Raw genomic sequence first — 26,084 nt, forward strand, 5'->3', positions numbered from 1 at the left:
ATGCATTCATATTGTCTGCATCACAGACATGGGAGACAAGTGCAACAGACAATTGTCTCTTGTCTCATACAGTAGGTTAGCTGAGTGCCTCTGCGGATTTGACTAGAATAGGAGGGGGAACAAACCCGGGCCTGTAGCTCTGGGGCCTGGGGTAATTGCTGTATCCTCACAACTTCAAAGACCACTTGTGCCCGGCTGGCCTGATAATGAGCTTTTGCCTTCTTTCACACGTAATTAGTGGAGGTAGAGAGTTTACACAGGGAGACGTGGTGGTCACAGAGTGTCTACTCGCAGCTGGGGTGTCTGACTGGCCAGTAACAAAGGCTCTGTGTCCATCAGTCCAGTCACAGTGTGGAGCTCCAGCTGGGCCAGGGACTTCTGCTTCACTGAGCTGTCTGGCCTCACTGTCCTGCACTGCCCTGGGCTAGCTAGCCAGACCAAGCATTTCCGTATACATGGCTATTCTTGTATGCACTGTATGTCTACTTGAGTAATTTTCGTGTTTCTGGAGTTATATCATCAAAACAGCTCAAAACGCTTACATAAAATATTCACTGTTTGTTTGTTTTTCCCAATTACAGTCTTCAGTTGTTTGGTTGTTGCATCACAGGGAATAAGGACAGATGTGCCTCCCTATAAAATATGTATGGATTAGTTCAGGGGAAGTTAAGATCAACATGGATTGCTTAACTTTTTTACGAACATCACTTTCATTTCTATGGCGCTTTAATCATTTATATTTGTCTGAAGGGTTTAGAACATGCCAAAACTCAGAAGAGTCTTCATTTCTCATTTCCTCATTTCATTCAATACCCCTGATAAAGATACCACAGATGTGTTTTCCAGTACCTGCTATTTATTCCTCTAGTACATCAAGTAATCTCCAGTTTTCTTTAAATTAGGAATGTGGAAAGACCACTCATTAATTTATTTTCTGGGAAGGTTGACAACCCCCTATAGCTCAACCCTTTTCGAACCCTTCACTTCTCTCTCTTTCTGTCTCTCTTTCTCTTTATCGCTTTCTTTGTCTTCTCTCTCTCTCTCTCTCTCTCTCTCTCTCTCTCTATCTTTCTCCTCTCCCTCTCTCCTTTCTCTCTCTCTCTCTCTCTCTCTATCTTTCTCCTCTCCCTCTCTCCTTTCTCTCTCTCTCTCTCTCTCTCTCTCTCTCTCTCTCTCTCTCTCTCTCTCTCTCTCTCTCTCTCTCTCTCTCTCTCTCTCTCTCTCTCTCTCTCTCTCTCTCTCTCTCTCTCTCTCTCTCTCTCTCTCTCTCTCTCTCCCATTCTCTAATGATGTACTACATGTCATCCCTACAGATAGCTGATCAGCTTCCCTGGATTTTGCTGACGACACCGCTTTGTTGTGCGTGAAGATGGAAACACTGGAGTCGGAGCTGACCTGCCCAATCTGTCTGGAGCTCTTCGAGGACCCACTGCTCTTGCCCTGCGCTCACAGCCTGTGTTTCAACTGTGCCCACCGCATCCTAGTCTCCCACTGCACCCCCAACGAGCCTGTGCAGTCCATCAGCGCCTTCCAGTGCCCAACCTGTCGCTATGTCATCACCCTCAGCCAGAGGGGCCTAGAAGGACTGAAGCGTAACGTCACTCTGCAGAACATCATTGACCGCTTTCAGAAGGCTTCCGTGAGCGGGCCCAACTCCCCCAGTGAGACTCGCCGCGAGCGGGCCGCCCTAGACAGCAAGGCCATGACCTCCCCCAGCGAGAGGGTGCAGTGTCAGTTCTGTGAGCAGGACCCTCCCCAAGACGCCGTCAAGACCTGTGTCACCTGCGAGGTGTCCTACTGCGACGAGTGCCTGAAGGCCACCCACCCCAATAAGAAGCCCTTCACTGGCCACCGTCTGATCGAGCCCATGCCGGACTGCCACCTCAGGGGACTCATGTGTCTGGAGCACGAGGACGAGAAGGTGAACATGTACTGTGTCACAGATGAACAGTTGATCTGTGCCTTGTGCAAACTGGTCGGTCGGCATCGGGACCACCAAGTAGCAGCACTCAGCGACCGCTACGAGAAACTGAAGGTAAGAGATGCTACTGTACAATACTGTGCACAGCTTCAGGAATGTCTGGGGAGTATCTGGGGAGTTAATGACTGACTGTGAAGAGCTCATTGTGTACACATGGTGAGATTTAAAATAAAATTTGCTAAAAATCAAGTTTGAATTTTTAAGTATACTAGATTAACAAGATTGTGCCTGAATTGCGTGACACAAATATTGATCAAATTCAATATTTGACCATTCACTTTTTGTGTTGTGGAGATTCACCACACATTTTTCAGAGATCAGTTCATTTTTTCATTACTTACTATTTTATATCAGCAGCTTTTCAAAAACACTAAAACGATGTGATTGTTATATAGTGTGTTGTTTCCAGAATGTAATATTTTATTTCTGGCCATATCATAAAAATCTGTGACCTACTGCAGTTTGAAAAAAAAAACACATTGTTCAACATGTCATAGAGACATCGTGATGATGGAATTTGAAAATTATATTTGAGATTCACATTAAACTTGAGTCATTAACATCATACATATTATCCAATATTTCAATAAATAGTCGTTCCCCCAATGATATCCTCTTTTTTAGATCTGTTTCCCCAGACTAAGACTAATGGGTGAATCAGGAGTCATTGCTGATGGTAACAGTGCAGTACAAGAGCCCAATATACAATCAGCCAACCTCACTATTATATGATATGTATTATATATCTACAGATGTCTGGGCTCTTGACGTACGAAACCTTAAAAGAAAGTATTACACAAATGGCTAATGGAAATCCCCGTTCGGTCAGATTCCCCAATAATACAACAGCATTAAACTAATGTGATTTCTGTTCATATTTCAAAAGCAAGAGCTTTGGGAACAAGGAGAGATCACACATCAAGACACTCTTTCTTTGACGGCCTTAAATGTAACATTTGCCACGTAATTCCAACCAATAAAAAATATTGCTTCCAGGGTTTCAGGTTAAGTAGAGCTAACCACTTTCCCTCCATGGTTCCATATTAATAAGGCGTCATGAGAGAGACTTTGTTAGCTGGAACACGCAAAAAGGTGGCCACGCATTCCTTCCACTTTAGACTTGAATGAGCCCCTGTCAAAGCACTGAGATTCGGGCTTTGTGGGTTAGTATTTTGCCAACACACGCCATGGGACACGATCATGGCTCCAGAAACCTCATGGGAGCAATTAATGCTTTATTACAAGGCAGAACCATGCAGCTGTGTGTTATAGTTAGCCTTTCACATGGAAATTGACCCTCACATTTGACAAGTTCTATCAAGAGATGCAGCAAGCAGGGCTGGGATGTTAGCAGACCTCAACCTTTTACATTCTATATTGATCAACATATAAAGTATTGAAATATCTTCTCAGTAAAGTTGTTATTTTAGTATTTGCAATTCATCAAGTGGATGCTAAAACGATTTTTTTGTAGTTAACATTTTTTACCGTATTTTATTTGTACTGTACAGTAGACATAGCCTATCTATTGTCATTCTATCACAGGCTATTGATGGCGTATACATTTTTTGTAAATATTTGCATAAGGCAGTGTTTAGTTAATGCCTTTAGTAAATAAGAAGTCAGTGTAATAGTGTAGCAACTGAGTAGGTGTCAAGTCTAGCGAAAAGGTTTCTAGGGATCACATGGCTTCCACTGCATGGCTTTGAAAGACCACAGGACTTTTCACACATATATAAATATATAACACTACTTGAGCATGAATCATAAAAAGGGGGTTTTGCATTACATGATACACACAAACTATTTTTGCTTGTCCTTTCACCAAAAACAAAGAGAATGCCAATGGCGAATGTCAAGCTTGGTCCCAGACTCCCAGTGAAACTGAGATGCGGTAATCTTAGATTGCAGTATAGCGATTGAGGTCAGAGCATCAGCCTTAACCAGTTTCTCCTTTGTTTGATCATGCTGTCATTGTGCAGAGAACTCCAGACTACTATCTCAGTGAGAGGAGTGAACAGGAGGAAGCATACCAGGTGATATCTACGGTATCTACATTCAGGGACAGGTCTACTAAGAGTTTACAGCTGCTATTTTCAATGGGGAATAAAACCTACAGACTAGAGTATCAAATATGATGCAATATACAGTAGAAATTATATTAAGGTCAAATCTAGATCATTTCCGGGGCGCTTTTATTCCCCTCTGAAAATATCAGGAGCATATTTTGCACATGTGCAAATACTCGGTAAACCTGACCTTTAGAATATAGTCCACATTTTATTGTGGATGGCTTCATGGCCTCTATGCGAGATCTGCATAGTTTATGTAATGAGTAGTGACATATCTATACATACAGTATATAGATATGTACTATGGAACATAGTTTCACTTTTTGTGCCATCATACTGTTACATAAACACAAGAGAGAACACTATATAAAAAAAATTACATTACCAGATTTACATTACTAGGAAAATAACTATCCCCTACTTCACTGTTGCACTGTATTTTAATGGTATTACTAAGAGTGGGCAGTGGCAGACTTGTGGTCAACTATAACCCATGTATGTCCAATATTACTTGCCAGATGTAAGATGCTCTATCTACTACACTGGCTAGTTGAAGCCAGTAAGTAACTGTAATTAATTGTACAGTACGCTACTGTAATCCATTTTACAGTAATCCAAACATGTTACCAAATTTTTTACTGTAATTTAATTTACAGTACATTACTGAAATTGCCCATGCAGCAACATATTACCCAGTGTTCTTTGAATTTTGAATTTTTAACATTTATATTTTGGTCATTTAGTGGGTGCTCTTGTCCTTAACAACTTACATCTAGTGCATTAAACCAAGGTTGATTTTTTTTTAAACACGTCACAGTCATAGCAAGTAAAAGTTTATCTAACTGTTACTGAAAATGTTGTAGTTAAGGATACATTGGTCTTCAAAATAATTGTAATTACAACAAGACATCTTATTATATACTGTATCATATGTCATCTCTGGATAGTGCCAATACAACACTGAAATATTCACAGTAAATTCATGCAATGAAACACAGTACAATAAAGTAAAAGTGACTATAAACTATGAAAATTATTTCTACAGTATTTTACTGTAATTACAAGGAATTAGAGCAAGCAGGTTGGCTGTATGCATTTGCATATTAAAGCAGATTAATGAATACTAGGTGTTTCATGTCCTTTTGATCTGTTTTGCCCTGCACTCAACCTTTAACAATTTTAGACTTTCTGCCACTCTGATCTGTCTCCTATATCAGATTAAGTATTAGGTAACTCCTACCACATGTCAAATAAATTGGTACAGCACTCTCACTAGCGGGTGCAACAAACATAGCCTCTTACAAGACACGCCTCAAAATATGTTAATGAGTGAGAAACAACAATACCATGCATCCACTAATGTTTAACAGGGTTTTGGTGCTCCAAAAATGCAATATGGTACTATATTCTTAATTACAGTAAATTACTGGCAGCAAATGTTCAGTAAGCTACTGTAGAGTTTCAGGACAAGATTTGTAGAATTCCAAAAATACAGTATATTACTGTATTCTGTGGGGGTACAGCATTCTCACTCACAGGTCCAACAAATATAGCCTCTTACAAAGTGCGATTTAAATATGTTAATGAGCCAGAGATTCTTTCCCTGCCCACATTTTCCCACAATGCAACATAATTAATATTTTTTTTAAAATACGGTATTTTACTGTGCATTCTACAGTGTTTTACTGTTGAAATTACAGAAAGGTCTTTCAGTGTGCTGTAAAACAAATACAGTACTTTACTGTGCATTCTACGGTAATCTACTTGGTTTAGTTTATACAGTATTATACTGTTGATTAATACAGTAAGTTGCTGATCAAATTACAAAAATGGCTAGAAGTGTGCGTGGTCACATTTTTCACTGCAAATCCTACAATATATGTGATTAGAATGTCTGAGGCAGAAACAAATGAATGAAGTTATTCTGAGCATGGCAATTGTAATGTCACAACCACACTGGTCCTTACTTATCGTCATAGACCTTAATACCCTTGTATATGATTACTTTTTGTCTGTTTCTATTCCCCCTGACCTTAGTACCAAGGTATTGTCATACTATCTCCCCAAGTCAGCATATACAGTGGGGCTAGGATGACCTGGTCTTGGCTTAATTTTATGTTGTTGCAGCACTGTCCTTTGTGCTCTGTGTCTGTCACATGGGGCTATTGTCTTGATTTTGAAAAGTTTAATCTTTAACATAAAAGTGATGTCACCCCGCTTCACCTATTGAAGTTAAACCTATAAAATATACAACAGCCAAAGTAAAAAAATAATCATATCTAAATAAATAATGTTAACAGAGAGTATTTGAAAAGGATAAGATATTTTTGGACACGGAGATGCAGCCATCGGCCTCAATGCAAAAAGAATCCTACATGTGCTGCAAAATTAACTACACTTAGCATGCCCTATTTGTTATTTTCACAAGTCTTGACGAGCTAGACTACAGTAGGCTGATGGTCCTCTGCCAAGCCCCATCACTGCCTTATTTGGTTACATCCCAGAGGGCACATGCACTGTAGCACTCTCTGACTAACGTAGGAGGAACACGAATCAAAGACGTAACAGTAGTATTTCGATACCTGTACATGTCTGAAATCTCTTATGTTACCTTGTGATGAATGCAGACAGAGATGTGAGGAAGAGAGGGTAAGGAAGTTAAAATACACTTTCCCTTTTATATAATGAGACTGATCGTTATTGGTTATTGTACTGTAGAGTTTCCAGTAGTTTTACATTTTGTCCCCACTTTCATCTGACCTATTGTTCATATTTTCATTGAAAGATTCTCAACTTAATTTCCCCTACTATAATGATTCATTGTGCAACTTTTTGCATCAACCATAGAACATGTTTATACAGTTCCCTGCAATGGAGTTCTGTTTTCCTAAAGTAATCCAGACGTGACGAGAGAAGAATAGCTGTTTCCTCTGGATGAGGAATGCTTTTGGTCCCACACCTTTCTTTGGCTTTGGCTTGCTCAGTCTCTCTTCCTTTCTGACAAAAACCGGACAGGTCAGACCACTGTCGATGTTTGGAAACTGTCCTGCCAACTATTCCATAATTTTACCACCTGATCTAAGGACAGTGAAAGCTTTGATTGTGTCGATTGTAAAAAGAGGCAATAGCCTGGTTTATTATTTCAAACTCTATTAATATATTATAAAATAGTGCATTTCTTGGGAAGAGTGCGTCCACATGCAAAACAATGAAATTTACCATGTAGATGACTTGCCAGTGGCCACGATCAAAAACTGTGCATCAACCCTCAAAAGGCTAAAGGAAGCCAACGTCCACCTAAAATGAGTAACAGAGAGAGATGGAGTTGGCAGAGTGGGTTATCTAGTCTCCAGCATGGGCCTGCTGTCTCTCCTCTCAGAGTTGTTCTGGGAGCTTCTGCAGGGATCCAAATCCTCTCAGATTAATGGCACAGGATAAATCATCTCTGAGAGGAAGTGGATGCTTTATCTCCTGTTGGGAGTTGAAATGCCAACTGGCATGCCACCCTAACTGTCAAACGTTTATGGAAGAGAGACAGGAGAGAGAGGGAAATACCCTATTTACATAAAGCAATGTTGTTTTGGCCTGGCAACAGTGTTAACCCACCAAGAGGCATATCATTCATTACTATACCCTCTATGACTTCTTTTGTTTTCGCATTATGTAAAATTTCTTCACCAAGGCAATTATTTCAAGTGCATTATGCAACTATACAGTCAAACATACAAATTAACACACTGCTGTATATAATTGCCTTTTTCGGTGGATTCAATTATTATAACACATCCATTCATACTTTAGGAACTGCATTGGAGCATTTTTCATTGCGTTGTAGTGTGTGGGTTGTTGTTCTGGTGAGGCTACTTCAGCTCGCTCAGCTGTTATCTAGCCAGGGCTCTCCGGGTCGGTCCCCTGCACCTTCAATCTACAACAGCACAGAGCTATTCTAATGGCTTCATCACCTCTGCTTGAATATAAATAAATAATTTTGGTGAGAGCAGTAAAAAAAAAAATAGTGCTATTTCTGTACACACTGACGGCTGACGCACAGAGCCTTATGAAATCGCAATGCGAAAAGACCGACTTGAGAGAGCTTTCCCCACCATTAGCTAAACAGTGACTTCACAGACACCTTCAGATCTCCAAAGTTCTATGCTCTCTGTTCACTCAATTCTTTAAACTTTTCATCATAGAGTAGAGATGTAGGATCTTAATTTGAGCCAATTTACTACAACAGGAAAATGTTCCCGCCTCAACAGGAAATGTGAATTATTATGTGGATTATAATTAATGGACATTTTTGTAGGAGATGATACATTATTCGTAAGGGAAAATCAAATCTGAAATTTCAAAGTGGAAATTACAAACCTCAAATATACTACAAGTAAAAAATGTCCTGCATTGCAGGAAAGTTATCCTGCAACAGGCTGATCAAATTAAGATCATACATCTGGGCTTGTACTTAATATGATAAAAACATTAATATAAAAAACATGGTGGACAATCTTTATATCTAGTATTTCAACAAGTTGTTCATTTCAATTGAATGTTATCTAGAGGGCAACAATGGTATAGCACTCCATTTTTGTATTCTCTTACTGTTTTTATTCAGTGAAGTAGGCTCATGATGTTATCTATAGACCCATACACACATAACAATTCTCCTGGAGCATAATCACAGTATTAAATTAATCCAGGATTATATACCGTTAACAAATAACCCTCTCAGACATCTAACCAATGCCCTTGTGCCCTCCTTACGCCTCACTGCATAACCCCTGTGGCAAGACAATGTACTCCTTCATGGAGAAGAGTAATATATTTCAATCTAAATCATTGTGCCAGACAATAATACAACATGAAGAATCTTCTGGATGCATAACAGCCAAACAGAACTTCCCAAATATTCACCTAGCCATAGAGCCGTAGATAGCCAAGCTGTGAGAGAGTTTGATCTGAGTCATCGGCGGGTGATTAATGCATGCATGGTTTAGTTGCCTAAATCTCTGGCAGATGCTCTTCTTGTCCCTCTCAACTTTGGGAGCTTAGTGAGCAGGCAGAAAGATGGGAGCTCTGGCATTGGGGCTAGCTCCGAGGTTACTGACTGACTGATCACACACCAAATGGTACACAACCAGACCCTATGAAGGGATTCTCTGTTAGCTTATCATCTTCCACCAGTGGACAGACATGGTTGTGATTTTGACTCCCCCCCCCCCCCTTCTTTCTAAATGTTGTGAACTGTGTACAGTTTGCTAGAGGAATATTATTTTCAGTTACATACTCTGTTGTTCATAGTTTTGTTCTATTCTTTTTTTCCACAGCAAGCCTTGGACTCTAACCTCAGCAATCTAATCAAGAGGAACAATGAGTTGGAAACTCTGATGGGCAAGTTGATTCAGACTTGCCAACATGTGGAGGTAGGGACGTTTATCTCTTTCCCTATTAGGCTATGTGGCACATCTCCCAGTTTCTGTGTCATTTCTAATGTTTGATTATTTGATGATATGATTTGTTGATTTCTTCCTTGTGAGTATTGTACATTTAACCCATTACGTGCCAGAATAGATACAGTGGTTGCTGACATAAAGTGCTTAGAAAAGGAAAAGGAATATCTCTGATTGGTAAAAAAAAATGTTTTGCCTTAAACCTCAATATTGTCATTTAGCATTCAAGTTCACCAGATTCTGTGAAATGCAAAACTTTGCAATTCAGTGAACATGTTAGAAAACTGTGACATAAGGTTGTATCTGCAAACAGATGATTCCGAGACAATTGGCTCTAAAGTTCCGAACCCTCACTGGTTTAAATGGTGTCAGCACTTTTCATCTAGTATTCTTTTGAAATTAACAACATGAATTGGGGTATCTAGAGCACTATATAGGTAGAGTACATTGAATAGAATAAGGTTACAGTATGTCAATTACTCAAGTTTGACAAAAATGCAGATAGAACCTTAGAACCAAGCTCTCGATATAATATAATATTATCTCACGGACACAGTTACTGAGATGAATATGTTCACTGGGTATACAATAAAGTGGATATGCCAGTAAACCTAACTGTATAAAGTAGGATATAGGCTAATCTTACTGTAGCCTATAAACATTGCAATATTGGCAAGCGTGCGTGAATGTCTGTGTGTATGTGCATGGTATAGGGTTATTTGGGGAATAGATAGATAGAACACAGCAAAAACATTTGAACATTTGAACCAATTGAGGACTAAAATGACAGATGACACAACGTGCCCACAGAGAGATGAAAGAGAGACTGGGCCATGTAGCAGCTCTGGCTGTATTTAGGAACACAGAGCTACTGCTGCAATGACTATGCTCCGCTGATTCTCACCTGCGACACTGTGCTATCCTGTGTGTGAGGACTGTATTGTGTAGATCTAACCTGGGAAACCCTAGGTAGGTCTTCTGCCTCAAGTGGACTATTATCTCATACGAGCCAAAGGGGCTTTGTTACTGTATATGAGCATTATTGTATTTTAACAATGAATATTGTACTATCTTTTATCCTGTATCAGGCCAAAGCCACTGCAATGAAAAACCATCAACTACCACCACATTCATATCTTTGACCATCCCTGTTCTAATCTCTTCCCAAGTGTAATGCATCAAGACAAGAGAACAAGCTCCTTGAAGAATGTGACCTCCTGATCGACATCATACAGCAGAGAAGACAGATGATAGCCACCAAGATAAAGGAGGGCAAGGTAATTTCTTAGGCGTTAGTATGTTTTGATGGTTATTGAGGAGGGCAGATGGGTCAGGCTGCCTATCCCTTGGGAGATGCTCAGTCTTGCTCTTCATCTTCCTCGTGTCCCCAAGGTTGAACTTTCTGTTAAGGCTGACTATGTACACTCTCACACAATCTCAAAAACAACAGCCATCATTATCATATTTCCCAGCATGCTTATTGCAGGTTGTTTTTAGAACTGTTTGTTTCAATAGGTGTGTTTTTGCTTGCAAATTGATTGATTGATATTATGCTACACAAAGATAAATAACATACATAACAAAAGAATACAATCTGTTAGTAGTTGGATTTATTGCACCGGTTACTAAGTTGTTCCCGTTGGGATGGTTTAGGTAGTGACATTTATAAAATGTTTCCTACCTTGGCAGTCATTCTAGGTGCAGGTAGCAGGTGATTAAAAGTTCACATTTTTGGATATCCTTACTCGGGCTGGATTCCAATAGAAATTACATATCACTTTGCAAGCCACCATAATGGAAGTGCAAACCAGGAGATTCAGACCACTGTGTTTGGGTAAAACTACACATTCAACATACGCCTGCCTCAAAAGGGTTCTTCAATTGTCCCCATAGGATAACCCTTTTGGGTTCCAGGTAGAACCATCTGTGAAAAGGGTTCTACCTGGAACCCAAAAGGGTTTTTCATAGGCTTCTCCTATGGCAGGGGTGTCAAACTCATTCCATGGAGGGCCTAGTGTCTGTTGGTTTTTGTTTTTTCCTTTCAAGTAAGACCTAGACAACCAGGTGAGGGAGATCCTTACCAATTAATGACCTTAATTTATCAATCAAGTACAAGGGAGGAGTGAAAATCCGCAGACACTCGGCCCTCCATGGAATGAGTTTGACATGTGTCTTATGGGGACAGCCGATTAAGGTACAAATAACAAGGGTCCAATTATGCACCCATTCTAAATGTACATAGGATATACTGTACCTTACACTTACAGGATACCACTACAGTGAAAAGTGTTTCTGTTAAAAACTAATCTAAACCTTTATTTCTGAGAGTGTACATTGTTACCATACCATAAGTCTCTGCTCGACATGCACAGCTTTCACTGACTATGTAGCCTACCTCAAGAGACAAACATAAACAAGAGTCGGCTTCTTTGTTAGAATGCATGATTTAATTTACTCTGGAATTCAGATTTTATGAAAATGTGTTGTCAGTTCAGTGCTGCGTGACTGATCCAGCTATAATAGCTTGGTTGTGTACGTGCAATACAGTATGTATCCTGTAGTATGCTTACTAACAGTAATGGAGTGTTGTTGGCACAGCATTTAGGAAACTTAAACAATTCCACTCTGCTCCTTTAGTGGTTTCTATCCCTTCCCCCAATATTATGGGCTCCCGAGTGGCGCAGTGGTCTAACACGGAACCCAAACCGGCTGCGCGCGTGCGCCATCGTGCGCTATCGTGCATACATTTATTTTGCCCCCCCCACACCAAACACGATCACGACACGCAGGTTAAAATATCAAAACAAACTCTGAAACAATGACATTAATTTAAGGACAGGTCGAAAAGCATTAAACATGTATTGCAATTTAGCTAGTTAGCTTGCACTTGCTAGCTAACGTTAATTTGTCCTATTTAGCTAGCTTGCTGTTGCTAGCTAATTTGTCCTGGGATATAAACATTGAGTTGTTATTTTACCTGAAATGCACAAGGACCTCTACTCCAACAATTAATCCACACATGAAACGGCCAACCGAATCGTTTCTAGTCATCTCTCCTCCTTCCAGGCTTTTTCAGCGTTGAACTTATTTGGTGATCGCATCAAACTTTCATAGTATTACCACGACAACCGGCAACAATGTTTGTCTTTCAATCACCCACGTGGGTATAACCAATGAGGAGATGGCACGTGGGTACCTGCTTCTATAAACCAATGAGGAGATGGGAGAGGCAGGACTTGCAGCGCGATCTGCGTTAGAAATAGGAATGACTTCTATTTTAGCCCTTAGCAACACAGACGCTCGTTGTGATACAGCCTGGAATCGCCGGTTGTGATACAGCCTGGATTCGAACCAGAGTCTGTAGTGACACCTCTGGCACTGAGATGCAGTGCCTAACATGCTGACCAGACCGGACACGTCGCGTGCGCGAGCGTCGCAAAATAAATTTAGGAATCCATGTTATTCAATTGTTGCACCCACACTGGCAAGCAGTGTGGGGCAGTCGTGGCAAGCAGTGTGGGTGCTATAATTGAATAACATGGATTCCTACATTTATTTTGCGACGCTCGCACACGCGACGTGTCCGGTCTGGTCAGCATGTTAGGCACTGCATCTCAGTGCCAGAGGTGTCACTACAGACCCTGGTTCGATTCCAGGCTGTATCACAACCGGCTGTGATTGGGAGTCCCATAGGGCGGCGCACAATTGGCCCAGCGTTGTTAGGGTTTGGCCGGGGTAGGCCATCATTGTAAATAGGAATTTGTTCTTAATTTACTTGCCTAGTTAAATAAAGGTTAGATAAAAAAATTAAATAAGTGTCATTAGAGATAGATTGAGGGGCTCGGAGGGATGGCTCTGGCATGCTATGCCATGTTCAGAGCCACATCACACCTGTTTCCTGTGATCCCTCTGAGGAGCACTGCTTCCTTCCTCGCCCTGTGCCGCATGTCACAGTCAGGAGTCAGAGGCTGCTCTCTGCTCCCTGCCGATGGACGGAGGGGGAAAGCAGCCACACTCCCAGAGGGGAGGATGTAATGGCTCTGTTACCTTGGTGATGTTATGGAGGATGTAGATTCTCCTCATGCCATCCTCAAAGTGTGTCTCTTACAATGGTTTAAGCAGATGTGATGAAATAAAAGCATGTTTTGAATTTGAGAAAATGGTGATATGTTTATGTACAAATGAATTACCTCTTGATTGTGACCGTTGAAGTAGGAACTGTCAACTCAATTGAACCTGGAGCCTTGGTAGTCCTTCAGTTTCTGAAGCAGCGGTAGCCTGAGAAGAAGGTTTGTAGACTTGATACTGCAGGTCTACTGTCCCTGCCTCTGCACCAGTGAATTCAATAATCAATTGTTTCTTTTCAGGCTATACGGCTGCGAAAGCTAGCCCAGCAGATCGCCAGCTGTAAGCAGATCATTGAGAGATCGTCGTCCCTCATCACTCAGGCTGATCACACCCTCAAGGAGACAGACCATGCCCGCTTTCTGCAAACAGCCAAAAGCATCTGTGAAAGGTGAGCTATCAAGTCAACCGATTGTGGTGATAATGATCCAAACCCTCAACTGACTGAGAGTCACAGGTTGTAATAAGATAAATGTCACGTGAATCCTGTATCTTTGGGTTTCAGAGTGTCCATGGCAACAGCATCCTCTCAGATCCTGATACCAGAGATCAACCTAAATGACACCTTTGATACGTTTGCGTTGGACTTCACAAGGGAAAAGAAAATGCTGGAAAACTTGGATTACCTTACAGGTGAACACAACTCCGAACATGATCCTTGATATTAAGGATATTAAGAACATATCTATAACTCAGATCTATCTGAAATAGGAGATTATGGTATAGTGCAATCCCTGTTTATCTATTTCTTTAGAAGTCAAAGTGAAAACAGCTACACTGTATTTGTATTTGTAATTATTATGGATCCCCATTAGTTACTCCAAGGCAGTAGCTACTCTTGCTGGGGTCCAGCAAAATTAAGGCAGGCATACCATTTTAAAAACATTACAATACATTTCAGAACAGATTTCACAACACATTAAGTGTGTGCCCTCAGGCCACTACTCTACTACCACGTATCTACAACACAAAATCGTTGTGAATATTTGTGTATAATGTGTATGTTATCATGTGTTTGTGTGTAGCATCTCATGTCAGAAGCTATGTGGCGTGTACAGTGGTTTTGACTGGGTAATACCCTTGGTGCTTTGTTGAGTGCTTCCTGAGGGCAAGGAAATGCTCACAAGTGTAGAAGATACAGTTTGAGGTTTGTTTACAGTTTAATGAAATGGCTTTTGAGTGTTCTGGCTTTTAGGACATTTTCAGCAGGGTGTCCTGTCCTCTGTTCTGTATTGAGGCAGTGGGTTGTAGCTCAAGGAGCAGTAAATTTTCCACCTGAATCGGCAGGTATCCTAGTGGTTAGAGCATTGGGCCAGTAACCGAAAGGTTGGTGGATCGAATCCCCGAGCTGGCAAAGTCTGTCGTTCTGCCCCTGAACAAGGCAGTTAACGCACTGTTCCTAGGCCGTCATTGTAAATAAGAATTCATTCTTCACTGACTTGCCTAGTTAAATAAAGGTTAAATAAATAATAATAAGAAAAACGCACAGTAAAAGTCACTTGCAAGAGTGGGCTTGGCTGTATTTACCTAAAATCTCCAATCCCCTGCACATAACACGTTGGACATAAGAAAATACACTGATTGTGTCAATCCAAAGTACGGCACTCTACTGTGTGTTATGTCAACTGTCCATCATTGTTGTCATTAAATGACACATACCAGGAACTGACGTGAATAAAAATAACTATATTTTTCTATTTGCAGCACCAAATCCCCCAATAATCCGGGCGGAATTATGTATGGCATCGAACGACACCATCACTGTTCACTGGACGTCTGATGACGAGTTCTGTGTGGTCTCCTATGAGCTTCAGTATGCCATCTTCACCGGACAAGCCAATGTTGTCAGTAAGTATACAATTCTTGTCTAGATGTCCTCAGTACAGTATGTTGGGTGTGTCTGTACAGTACGTCTGTTGTGGTACAACATTTTAAATCATGAAAGGTAGGCTATCTGAGAGCAATCATACATAGAAAGCCTCTTACTGTATGTAGCTTTGGGGTCTTCATTGCACTATCCTGATCAAAGAAATCATTTGTCATGTCAGCAGGGGGGCAACAACCATTTAATTGTGTGGATAATAAGATATCAGAGATCTCTGCTCTGTATCTCTCTGGCACAGACTCTAGGCAAGAGGATATAGGCAGATTATGGGCAGAATTTTTCCCTGTGGCTCATGTAAGTGACAGACTGTTGGAATAGATCACCCTAACAGGGTTACAGCATGCTGAATCAAGCAATTGGCCCTCTTCTGCCCCAGTGCCTGTTCATACTACAGTGAATAGGTAATGTTATTGTTTGATTTAATGACAACAATTGGAGAATGATTCATTGGAGGTGTTCTTATCTCAACAAATGTATTTTACATTGTGTGTTTGTTACAATCCAGTGGTTGTTTTTTTCTCTCTCATCTGCCATTAACTGATTGTCTTCGTCTGTGGTCTAGGTTTGTGTAACTCGGCTGATAGCTGGATGATTGTGCCCAACATCAAGCAGAATCACTACACGGTGCATGGACTCCAGTGTGGTACCAAGTACATGTTCATCGTCAAGGCCATCAATCAGGCAGGGAGTCGCAGCAGTGAGCCTTGGAAACTCAAGACCAACAGTATGTTTACGTTTCGAATAGCTGTACCATGCTGATATCATTAAGCATCTTTGGAGATTTGATATATGGAGATAGCATATTTACCATTGTTTACTGTTAATCTATTAATGGTCAATTCACAGGTCAACCATTCAAGTTGGACCCAAAGTCTGCTCACAAGAAGCTGAAGGTCTCCCATGACAACCTGACAGTGGAGCGAGACGAGACGTTGTCCAAGAAGAGCCACACTCAGGACCGCTTCACCAGCCAGGGCAGCTACGGCGTCACAGCGAACGTGTACATCGACAGCGGGCGCCACTACTGGGAAGCCTTGATAGGAGGGAGCACATGGTAAGGATATGGACCTGTGGTGTTTGAAGTACATCAGACGAGAACATTTGGAGAGACAAATGTGTGTGAGAATCAGATTGGGAAATCCAATCATGGTCTCTGTTACTCTATAGTAAACGCAATCTTAAGGATGTTAGGCCATCAACATGCAATATTCTATTTTTCTATCTTTATCAGGTTTGCTGTGGGCGTTGCTTACAAGTCAGCACCGAAACATGAGTGGATTGGCAAGAACTCTGCCTCGTGGGTACTTTCTCGCTGCAACAACTCCTGGGTAGTACGTCACAACAGCAAGGAGATGCCCATCGAACCGTCCCCCCACCTGCGTCGTGTGGGGGTGTTGCTGGACTACGATGCTGGCTCCCTGGCCTTCTACGATGGCGCCGGCTCACAGCACCTGTACACGTTCGACATCGCCTTCGCTCAGCCAGTCTGTCCCGTGTTCAACGTGTGGAACAAGTGTCTGACTGTCCTCACAGGGCTGCCCATACCAGACCACCTAGAGGGAACAGACTGCCGGGATTAACAGTCCAGCTAATAGAACACAGAGACACAGAGGGAGCAGAACAGACTGATTGCAGCCTCACCTGGCTGCCTTTTTGTCCCAGCACCAATGCTGTATAAAACAGAATAAAGCCATGGTCCCAGATGTCTCGAATCATGCTCTTATTAGAAGTAAATTAATTTCTTGAATTATTTATGGAAACCATTTATTGGATTTTATTTCTTGCTTTGCACATTAATGTACACTACTATATGTATGCTTGTTGGTTTTTGGGGTGCGCCTTAGAGAGGAAGATGGATATAACGTTTTGAAATTCAGTCAAACTTATTTTCGTGCAGCTCTGAGAATAGTTTATTTCCTTCTAACAAATATAGAAGGTTGTTTCCGTCTTTCCATGTATCCATCGTTAGCAGCATGTTGATAAACGTTTTATGTGTAACCTGTTGATGTTGACATGGCATCATAGCAGCAGTACCACAGATTACTTCATAAAGCAGTCATATCAGGATTAGTCATCTACACCTGTTCTGTTTCATGCAGCTGTACCAAGATCCTCTCTATAATTAGAATTATAATAAACATGTTAAGAGTTATTTTAAGAGTTCATCTTAGGTGATTTAGTGCACTGACAACTTGACTATGATTGACAAATTAACAGAGAAAATTCTTCATCTTCTCTTTGTTAAAAACCACTATGATGTTAAAAAGCTTATTATTGTCGAAAATGTACATTTGAAATAGAAGCCATTTTAAGTGAATTTTCGATACAGAAATAACTTGACGCACCACCGCGTCACATGGTGATGGAATTTTGAATATTGAATAGCTCCTTGTGTGTTTCTGTTAAAGACCCGAGAAGAAGAGGTGAAGCGAGAGGGATAACTGGGTGTTTTATTTATTTTTTGCTCACCAAGCACAGGAGTTTTTTGTCTGGTCAAAGAAAGTGTGTCGAATTTGGTTTTAAAAAATGCGCTAATTTGCTACATGTGGCTTATTTGATTGAATATAACTTTCAGAATGATTAGGTTGTTACGTGTGTACTGATATAAGTAGGACACGTGACATGCAGGCCACTTCGAGAATTTTTTTTTCAATTGGAATTGTACCTGGTCGTTACTAGTTACCACGGCCACAAAGTTTTTAAAGGATTTATTTGATGATATATACTGTACTTTTAACTTTGTGTATGTGGTAGCTAGTGGAAACCATTGTGCCTGTTCACACGCATTCTAAATCAAATGGCTAAATGATACATTTTATGACCAATTCCATATGTTAGCTTAGTAGATATGACGATCTAAGGGCTTAGACCTACTTAATTGTAATTAAATGCACCATGTGCAATCTCTGTACATACCTTGCTGGTTTCTTCTCACATATTGGCTCTGTATGTTCACATACTTTTGGTATTTGAGCAATTTGACTTTTTCTGATGCCTGCATCATTATTTTCACACTAGTATACATTCCTCGTTAAAAATGTAATAAAGTGACATCAACAAACTTTTCACGTAGTGAATTTGTAATAAAACATCTCAATTGTAATGATAATGATTTTTACTTGTCTGCTACCTAATCTTAACAGTAATTTTAATTGAATTCAGATACCCCTGTAGGTAAAACAATGTGGTTCACCTGATGTATTTTAGCTGTGATTAAATTCACTGACCATAAATGTCTCATTAATGTCACACTGTATCCTTTATTAACCCACTTTTTAAAAAAGTGTGTCACTATTATTCTAAATAACTCCTCAGCACAATACAACAATGATTAAGCTGTGATGAGATTCCTTCTGACATCTCTTTTTGTGCTCAAGTAACATGGCTTTAAGACCACTGGACCCCAATCCTTTCAACTAAAGTAGACTAGAACATCTCTGAATTTTACCATGACCTCACCATCGGACACCCTCGAGACATGGATCATGACATAGCTCGAGTGCACGAACATCGCCTGGCTACAATGATGTCACAGAGACCTGCGTAGTTTGATTGGAGGCATCGGTAAATATTTGTGTACAAAAAAACATGAGTGAAATATTATTGCTGGTCAATTTGATCAAATCTGTATTTGTGCTATTTACACAGTATCATAACATACCTATATTTCTTAAATACAATTATACTGGGTAAAAATAGCAGGTGCAGTAGTTAGGCCTACCTAGTTTTCAGAATAAGATGTTTGTATGTGGGTCTGTAGCTGTGTATTCAGATGGCAAGAAGGGTGACATCTTACAAGTTCCAACCCGACTTTGCTATTTAGTGACTTTTTTCATGTTAATCTTTACTTTTGTTGTACAGAAAGTTCATATTATTATCACATATGACCACCAAGCACTTCTGGATATCAGATTGCCAATTACTAAACTCAATTTTGACTTCAAATCCGATTTCAACTCTGATTCAGCTGTTCCCTTACTCATACCGGACCCCATTGTTTTGTTTCATGGGCTAACAAAATTCTGCATGCGTATATGCGATACATTAGCCGGCATTCTGGTGAGATTGAGACTAAGAGAATCCCCTCCGTTCTATTGGCAAATGTCCAGTCACTCAAGAATAAGATGGATGAGCTTTGTTTGAGAGTCTTCTATCAGATGGACTTGAAAAGCTGCAATCTTACAGAATATGCCTCCCGAGTAGCGCAGCGTTCTAAGGCACTGCATCTCAGTGCTTGAGGCGTCCCCACAGACACCCTGGTTTAAATCCAGGCTATATCACAACCGAGTCCCATAGGGCGGCGCACAATTGGCCCAGCATCGTCCGGGTTTGGCCAGTGTAGGCAGTCATTGTAAATAAGAATTTGTTTTTAACTGACTTGCCTAGTTAAATAAAGGTTAAATAAAAAATATGTTTTTTATAAAAATGTAAATTAAAAAAATCCTAGCAGAGATGTGGCTGAATGACTCTATATACATAGAACTCAGTGGTTTCTCCATGTGGTGGCACAATCGGACGAAGGCGACCTCGGGCAAGTCCCTCTTCATAAACTCCAACTGGCGGGCTACTTCCAGTGAGAAGGAAATCTTTAGCTTTTGCTCACCTGACACAGAATACCTCACGGTAAGCTGCAGTCCCTTTTATCAACCAATAGAGATCTCATCCATAATTATCACTGCTGTATACATCTCTCCACAAGCCAAAACCACTTTGGCACTCCATTGGTGGAAAAAGTAGCCAATTTTCATACTTAAGTAAAAGTAAAGATACCTTAATAGAAAATTAGTAAGTCTAAAAGTATTTGGTTTTAAATATACTTAACTATCAAAACAAAATGTAATTGCAAAAATATACTTAAGTATCAAAAGTAAAAGTATAAATCATTTCAAATTGCTTGTATTAAGCAAACCAGGCGGCACAATTTCATTGTTGTAAATTGTTTACGGACAGCCAGGGGCACATTCAGATATAATTTACAAACTAAACATTTGTATTGAGTGAGTCCGCCAGATCAGAGGCAGTAGGGATGACCAGGGATGTTCTCTTTATGGCTGCAGGGGCAGTATTGAGTAGCTTGGATGAAAGGTGCACAGAGGTGCCCAGAGTAAACGGTCTGCTCCTCAGTCATAGTTGCTAATATATGCATATTAGTATTACTATTGGATAGAAAACACTCTGACATTTCTAAAACTGTTTGAATTATGTCTGTGAGTATAACAGAACTCATATGGCAGGCAAAAACCTGAGAAGTTCCACTTCCTGTTTGGATTTTTTCTGAGGCTGGTAGATTTTCAACCAAGTTCCCATTGAAATTACAGCGAGATATGGATGAGTTTTCACTTCCTACGGCTTCCACTAGATGTCAACAGTCAATAGAACTTTGACTGATGACTCTACTGTGCAGGGGGGCCGAAGGAGACAGGAATGAATCACCACTGCCATGAGGTGACCATGCTTTGACCACGCGCGTTCACGTGAGAGGCAGCTCCGTTCCATCGCTCATCTGAAGTCAATGTAATTCTCCGGTTGAAACGTTATTCAAGATGTATGTTAACAACATTCTAAAGATTGATTCAATACATCGTTTGACATGTTTCTACTGACTGTTACGGAACCTTTGGACAATTCGTCACGTTTTAGTGAACGCGCTTTGTGACATTGGAATTGTTTACTAAACGCGCTAACCAAAGTAGCTAATTGGACATAAATAACGGACATTATCGAACAAATCAAGCATTTATTGTGGACTGGGGATTCCTGGGAGTTCATTCTGATGAAGATCATCAAAGTTAAGGAAATATTTATCATGTAATTTCTGGTTTCTGTTGACTCCAACATGGCGGCTAATTTGACTCTTGTTCTGAGCTCCGTCTCAGATTATTGCATGGTTTGCTTTATCTGTAAAGTTTTTTTGAAATCTGAAATTGCATTAAGGAGAGGTATATCTATAATTCCAAGTGTATAACTTGTATTATCATCTACATTTATGATGAGTATTTCTGTTGAAACAATGTGGCTTTGCACTATCACTGGATGTTTTTGGAACTAGTGAATTTAACGCGCCAATGTAAACTCCGATTTCTTTATATAAATATGAACTTTATCAAACAAAACATACATGTATTGTGTAACATGAAGTCCTATGAGTGTCATCTGATGAAGATCATCAAAAGTTAGTGATTCATTTTAGCTATATTTGTGCTTTTTGTGACTGCTATCTTTCGCTGGAAAAAATGGCTGTGCTTATTGTGGTTTGGTGTGACCTAACATAATCGTTTGTAGTGCTTTTGCTGAAAAGCATATTTGAAATCGGACACTTTGGCGGGATTAACAACAAGATTACCTTTAAAATGTTATAAAACACATGTATGTCTGAGGAATTTTAATTATGAGATTTTTGTTGTTTTGAATTTGGCACCCTGCACTTTCACTGGCTGTTGTCATATCATCCCGTTACCGGGATTGCAGCCATAAGAAGTTTAACTAAGAAGTAACATTGCCAGATTTACCTTATCAAGTAGATCTTTTAAATAATATCCAAATAGATTACTTTTCTACAATGAGACAATGTAAACTTTTTCCACATTAACCTAGATCAACAAGGTTTTCAGGTTAATTTAAAGTTTAATTCCCAAACAGCATATACAAGTTTGATTTATCATTAATATTGATTCATCAGTAATGATGTAAATTTGCTTGTCCAAAGCTCAGTCCAAACTACCCAGTACTGAAGGAAGTCCCACCTCCAGCAGGAATCCCATGTGTCTTTGGTCTTACTAAGAAGTGAACTTAGTGGTGAATGTACCCTAACATCTGAACTGCTGTTTACACTTATGATAATCCATACAATCTCCATTGACTGGATATCATCGTCTAATTAAATTTAATAAGTTAAATTGTTGAACATACCTTAAAGTTCTTTCAATCAAATGAGACACTTCTAAACTTCCCATATTAACCTAGAGGAACCAACTTCTCAGGTTAATTAAAGTTTAATTCCCAGATAGCCTATCAAGGTATGATTATTCATCATCATTGATTAATTAATAAAATTTGCTTTTGCAAATTCATTCACGTCCAACTCCCACATTACGGGTACAGTACTGATGGTTCGTTAACATCTGTAAAAAGATAAAAATTGTCTTTGCAGCTTCGAACAAATTCCAAACCCAAACTTTTTATTTATTTTGATTTTTCCTCTACATTTTTCAAATAATGTGCAAGCTATCAGAGGGGGTGGTCACCACTCCTCCGCTAATTATCAAATAAAATCAAATCAAATTTTATTTGTCACATACACATGATTAGCAGATGTTAATGCGAGTGTAGCGAAATGCTTGTGCTTCTAGTTCCGACAATGCAGTATTAACCAACAAGTAATCTAACCTAACAATTCCACAACTACTACCTTATTCACACAAGTGTAAAGGGATAAAGATTATGTACATAAAGATATATGAATGAGTGATGGTACAGAACGGCATAGGCAAGATGCAGTAGATGGTATAGTGTACAGTCTATACATATGAGATGAGTAATGTAGGGTATGTAAACATAAAGTGGCATAGTTTAAAGTGGCTAGTGATACATGTATTACATAAAGATGGCAAGATGCAGTAGATGATATAGAGTACAGTATATACATATACATATGAGATGAGTAATGTAGGATATGTAAACATTATATGAAGAGGCATTGTTTAAAGTGGCTAGTGATACATTTTTACATAATTTCCATCAATTCCCATTATTAAAGTGGCTGGAGTTGAGTCAGTATGTTGGCAGCGGCCACTAAATGTTAGTGGTGGCTGTTTAACAGTCTGATGGCCTTGAGATAGAAGCTGTTTTTCAGTCTCTCGGTCCCCGCTTTGATGCACCTGTACTGACCTCGCCTTCTGGATGATAGTGGGGTGAACAGGCAGTGGCTCGGGTGGTTATTGTCCTTGATGATCTTTATGGCCTTCCTGTGACATCGGGTGGTGTAGGTGTCCTGGAGGGCAGGTAGTTTGCCCCCGGTGATGCGTTGTGCAGACCTCACTACCCTCTGGAGAGCCTTACGGTTGTGGGCGGAGCAGTTCCCGTACCAGGCGGTGATACAGCCCGACAGGAAGCTCTCGATTGTGCATCTGTAGAAGTTTGTGAGTGCTTTTGGTGACAAGCCGAATTTCTTCAGCCTCCTGAGGTTGAAGAGGCGCTGCTGTGCCTTCTTCACAACGCTGTCTGTGTGGGTGGACCAATTCAGTTTGTCCGTGATGTGTACACCGAGGAACTTAAAATTTTCCACCTTCTCGACTACTGACCCGTCGATGTGGATAGGGGGGTGGTCCCTTTGCTGTTTCCTGAAGTCCACAATCATCTCCTTTGTTTTGTTGATGTTGAGTGTGAGGTTATTTTCCTGACACCACACTCCGAGGGCCCTCACCTCCTCCCTGTAGGCCGTCTCGTCGTTGTTGGTAATCAAGCCTACCACTGTAGTGTCGTCCGCAAACTTGATGATTGAGCTGGAGGCGTGCATGGCCACGCAGTCGTGGGTGAACAGGGAGTACAGGAGAGGGCTCAGAACGCATCCTTGTAGGGCCCCAGTGTTGAGGATCAGCGGGGTGGAGATGTTGTTTCCTACCCTCACCACCTGGGGGCGGCCCGTCAGAAAGTCCAGGACTTAGTTGCACAGGGCGGGGTCGATACCCACGGTCTGAGCTTAATGATGAGTTTGAAGGGTGCTATGGTGTTAAATGCTGAGCTGTAGTCGCTGAACAGCATTCTTACATAGCTATTCATCTTGTCCAGATGGGTTAAGGCAGTGTGCAGTGTGATTGTGATTGCGTCGTCTGTGGACCTATTGGGGCGGTAAGCAAATTGGAGTGGGTCTAGGGTGTCAGTTAGGGTGGAGGTGATATGATTCTTGACTAGTCTCTCAAAGCACTTCATGACATGATGACGGAAGTGAGTGCTACGGGGCGATAGTCGTTTAGCTCAGTTACCTTAGCTTTCCTAGGAAAAGGAACAATAGTGGACCTCTTGAAGCATGTGGGAACAGCAGACTGGGATAGGGATTGATTGAATATGTCCGTAAACACACCAGCCAGCTGGTCTGTGCATGCTCTGAGGACACGGCTAGGGATGCCGTCTGGGCCGACAGCCTTGCGAGGGTTAACACCTTTAAATGTTTTACTTACGTTGGCCACGTGAAGGAGAGCCCGCAGATTTTGGTAGCGGGCCGTGTCGGTGGCACTGTATTGTCCTCAAAGCGAGCAAATAATGCATGCATTAGTAGTAGCCTACCCAACTCGCCAACAATCATCAGGCTAATGGCCTGGTACTCATGGCTCTATTGTCTCTTTAACCACTCAGACATAAATACAAATGCAAATCGAAAATCACATCAAAGACTTATCATCAAAACAGTATGTGCTTTTATAACTCACCTCACTGTGAATGATCAATTTGAAGAAAGAAGTTCAACAATAGGTTGAACAATAGGTTGAAACTGAATGGAAAACATGGTCATTGGTGATGTTGTTTCAAAGCCTAACAACAAAATGGACAGCGCTTTCTAAGGTGATGATTATTTCAAAACACTCACATGCATATTAGAGCTTATACATAAGCATAGGCCTATATACGAGCCCAAGCCCCCCCCAAAAACTGAATTAAAATAATGATTGTGCCATTATAAAATACATAGCCAACCGCATATTACACATGGCATAATATTTTTTCTTTTAAATACTGATTTAAGATATCATTGTTACATAATTGGTCTACATTGAACACATTCAGATCTAGCCTACAATTATAGTGAATTTGTTTTAGATTTTGAATAGCCTAGTAATAGGGATTTTTTTTAATGTTCATAATTAGTAGATTGACACTTTACGTTTAGCTACAGAATATCTAACCACCATGAGTTTCCATCTTGTCCCCTATCTCCTTTATTTGTTTCTCCAGAGCCCAGAGACAGGGGCAGTCAACAGTTTAATGAATATTTTTCGTTGTGAAAACATGTTACTATTGAACAGATTTCATTTGGTTTCCAAATTAAGTACTGGGTAGCTGCAGGAACAGGGTTTGTTCACCCACACCAGAAGCAATCAGGACACGTAGGTAAAAATATCAAAACAAACTCTGAACCAAATATTTTAATTTGGGGACAGGTCAAAAAGCACTAAACATTTATGGGAATTTAGCTAGCTAGCTTGCTGTTGCGAGCTAATTTGTCCTGGGATATAAGCATTAGGTTGTTATTTTATCTGAAATGCACAAGGTCCTCTACTCTGACAATTAATCCACAGATAAAATGGTAAACCAAATTTGTTTCTCATCATCTCTCCTCCTTCCTACAGGCTTCTTTTTCTTCTTTGGACTTGATATGGCGGTTGGCAACCAACTTTACTGTGCATTACTACAACCGACTGGAGTGTCTTTCAATCACCCACATGGTGTCACGGCCGTCGTAGGGAGGAGACCAAGGCGCAGCATGATAAGCGTACATTCTTCTTTATTTAAAGAATGAACACTGAACAAAACAAACAAAATAACAAACCGAACCGTGAAGCTAATATGGCTAGTGCAGA

General features: G+C 40.5%; 1 protein-coding gene across 7 annotated transcripts in view; it reads left to right on the forward strand.

Moving 5' to 3' along the window:
- LOC129816207 (E3 ubiquitin-protein ligase Midline-1) overlaps positions 1 to 18,571 on the forward strand; it is a 72,758-nt gene extending 54,187 nt beyond the window's left edge. For 5 of the 7 annotated variants that reach the window (XM_055870445.1, XM_055870443.1, XM_055870446.1 and 2 more), the window contains exons 2-11: positions 1,314 to 2,035; positions 3,964 to 4,029; positions 9,378 to 9,473; positions 10,670 to 10,777; positions 13,868 to 14,016; positions 14,131 to 14,258; positions 15,330 to 15,473; positions 16,073 to 16,234; positions 16,357 to 16,564; positions 16,742 to 18,571. In XM_055870445.1, the coding sequence (XP_055726420.1) occupies positions 1,370 to 2,035; positions 3,964 to 4,029; positions 9,378 to 9,473; positions 10,670 to 10,777; positions 13,868 to 14,016; positions 14,131 to 14,258; positions 15,330 to 15,473; positions 16,073 to 16,234; positions 16,357 to 16,564; positions 16,742 to 17,090 (2,076 nt within the window). In that variant the 5' untranslated portion in view covers positions 1,314 to 1,369 and the 3' untranslated portion in view covers positions 17,091 to 18,571. The remainder of the gene's footprint in view (positions 1 to 1,313; positions 2,036 to 3,963; positions 4,030 to 9,377; positions 9,474 to 10,669; positions 10,778 to 13,867; positions 14,017 to 14,130; positions 14,259 to 15,329; positions 15,474 to 16,072; positions 16,235 to 16,356; positions 16,565 to 16,741) is intronic. The other 2 variants (XM_055870447.1, XM_055870448.1) reach the window with 2 other exon arrangements.
- The last annotated feature ends 7,513 nt before the right edge of the window (positions 18,572 to 26,084 follow it).

Source organism: Salvelinus fontinalis, chromosome 19 (assembly GCF_029448725.1).
Source record: "Salvelinus fontinalis isolate EN_2023a chromosome 19, ASM2944872v1, whole genome shotgun sequence".
NCBI classification, from domain to species: Eukaryota; Metazoa; Chordata; class Actinopteri; order Salmoniformes; family Salmonidae; genus Salvelinus; species Salvelinus fontinalis.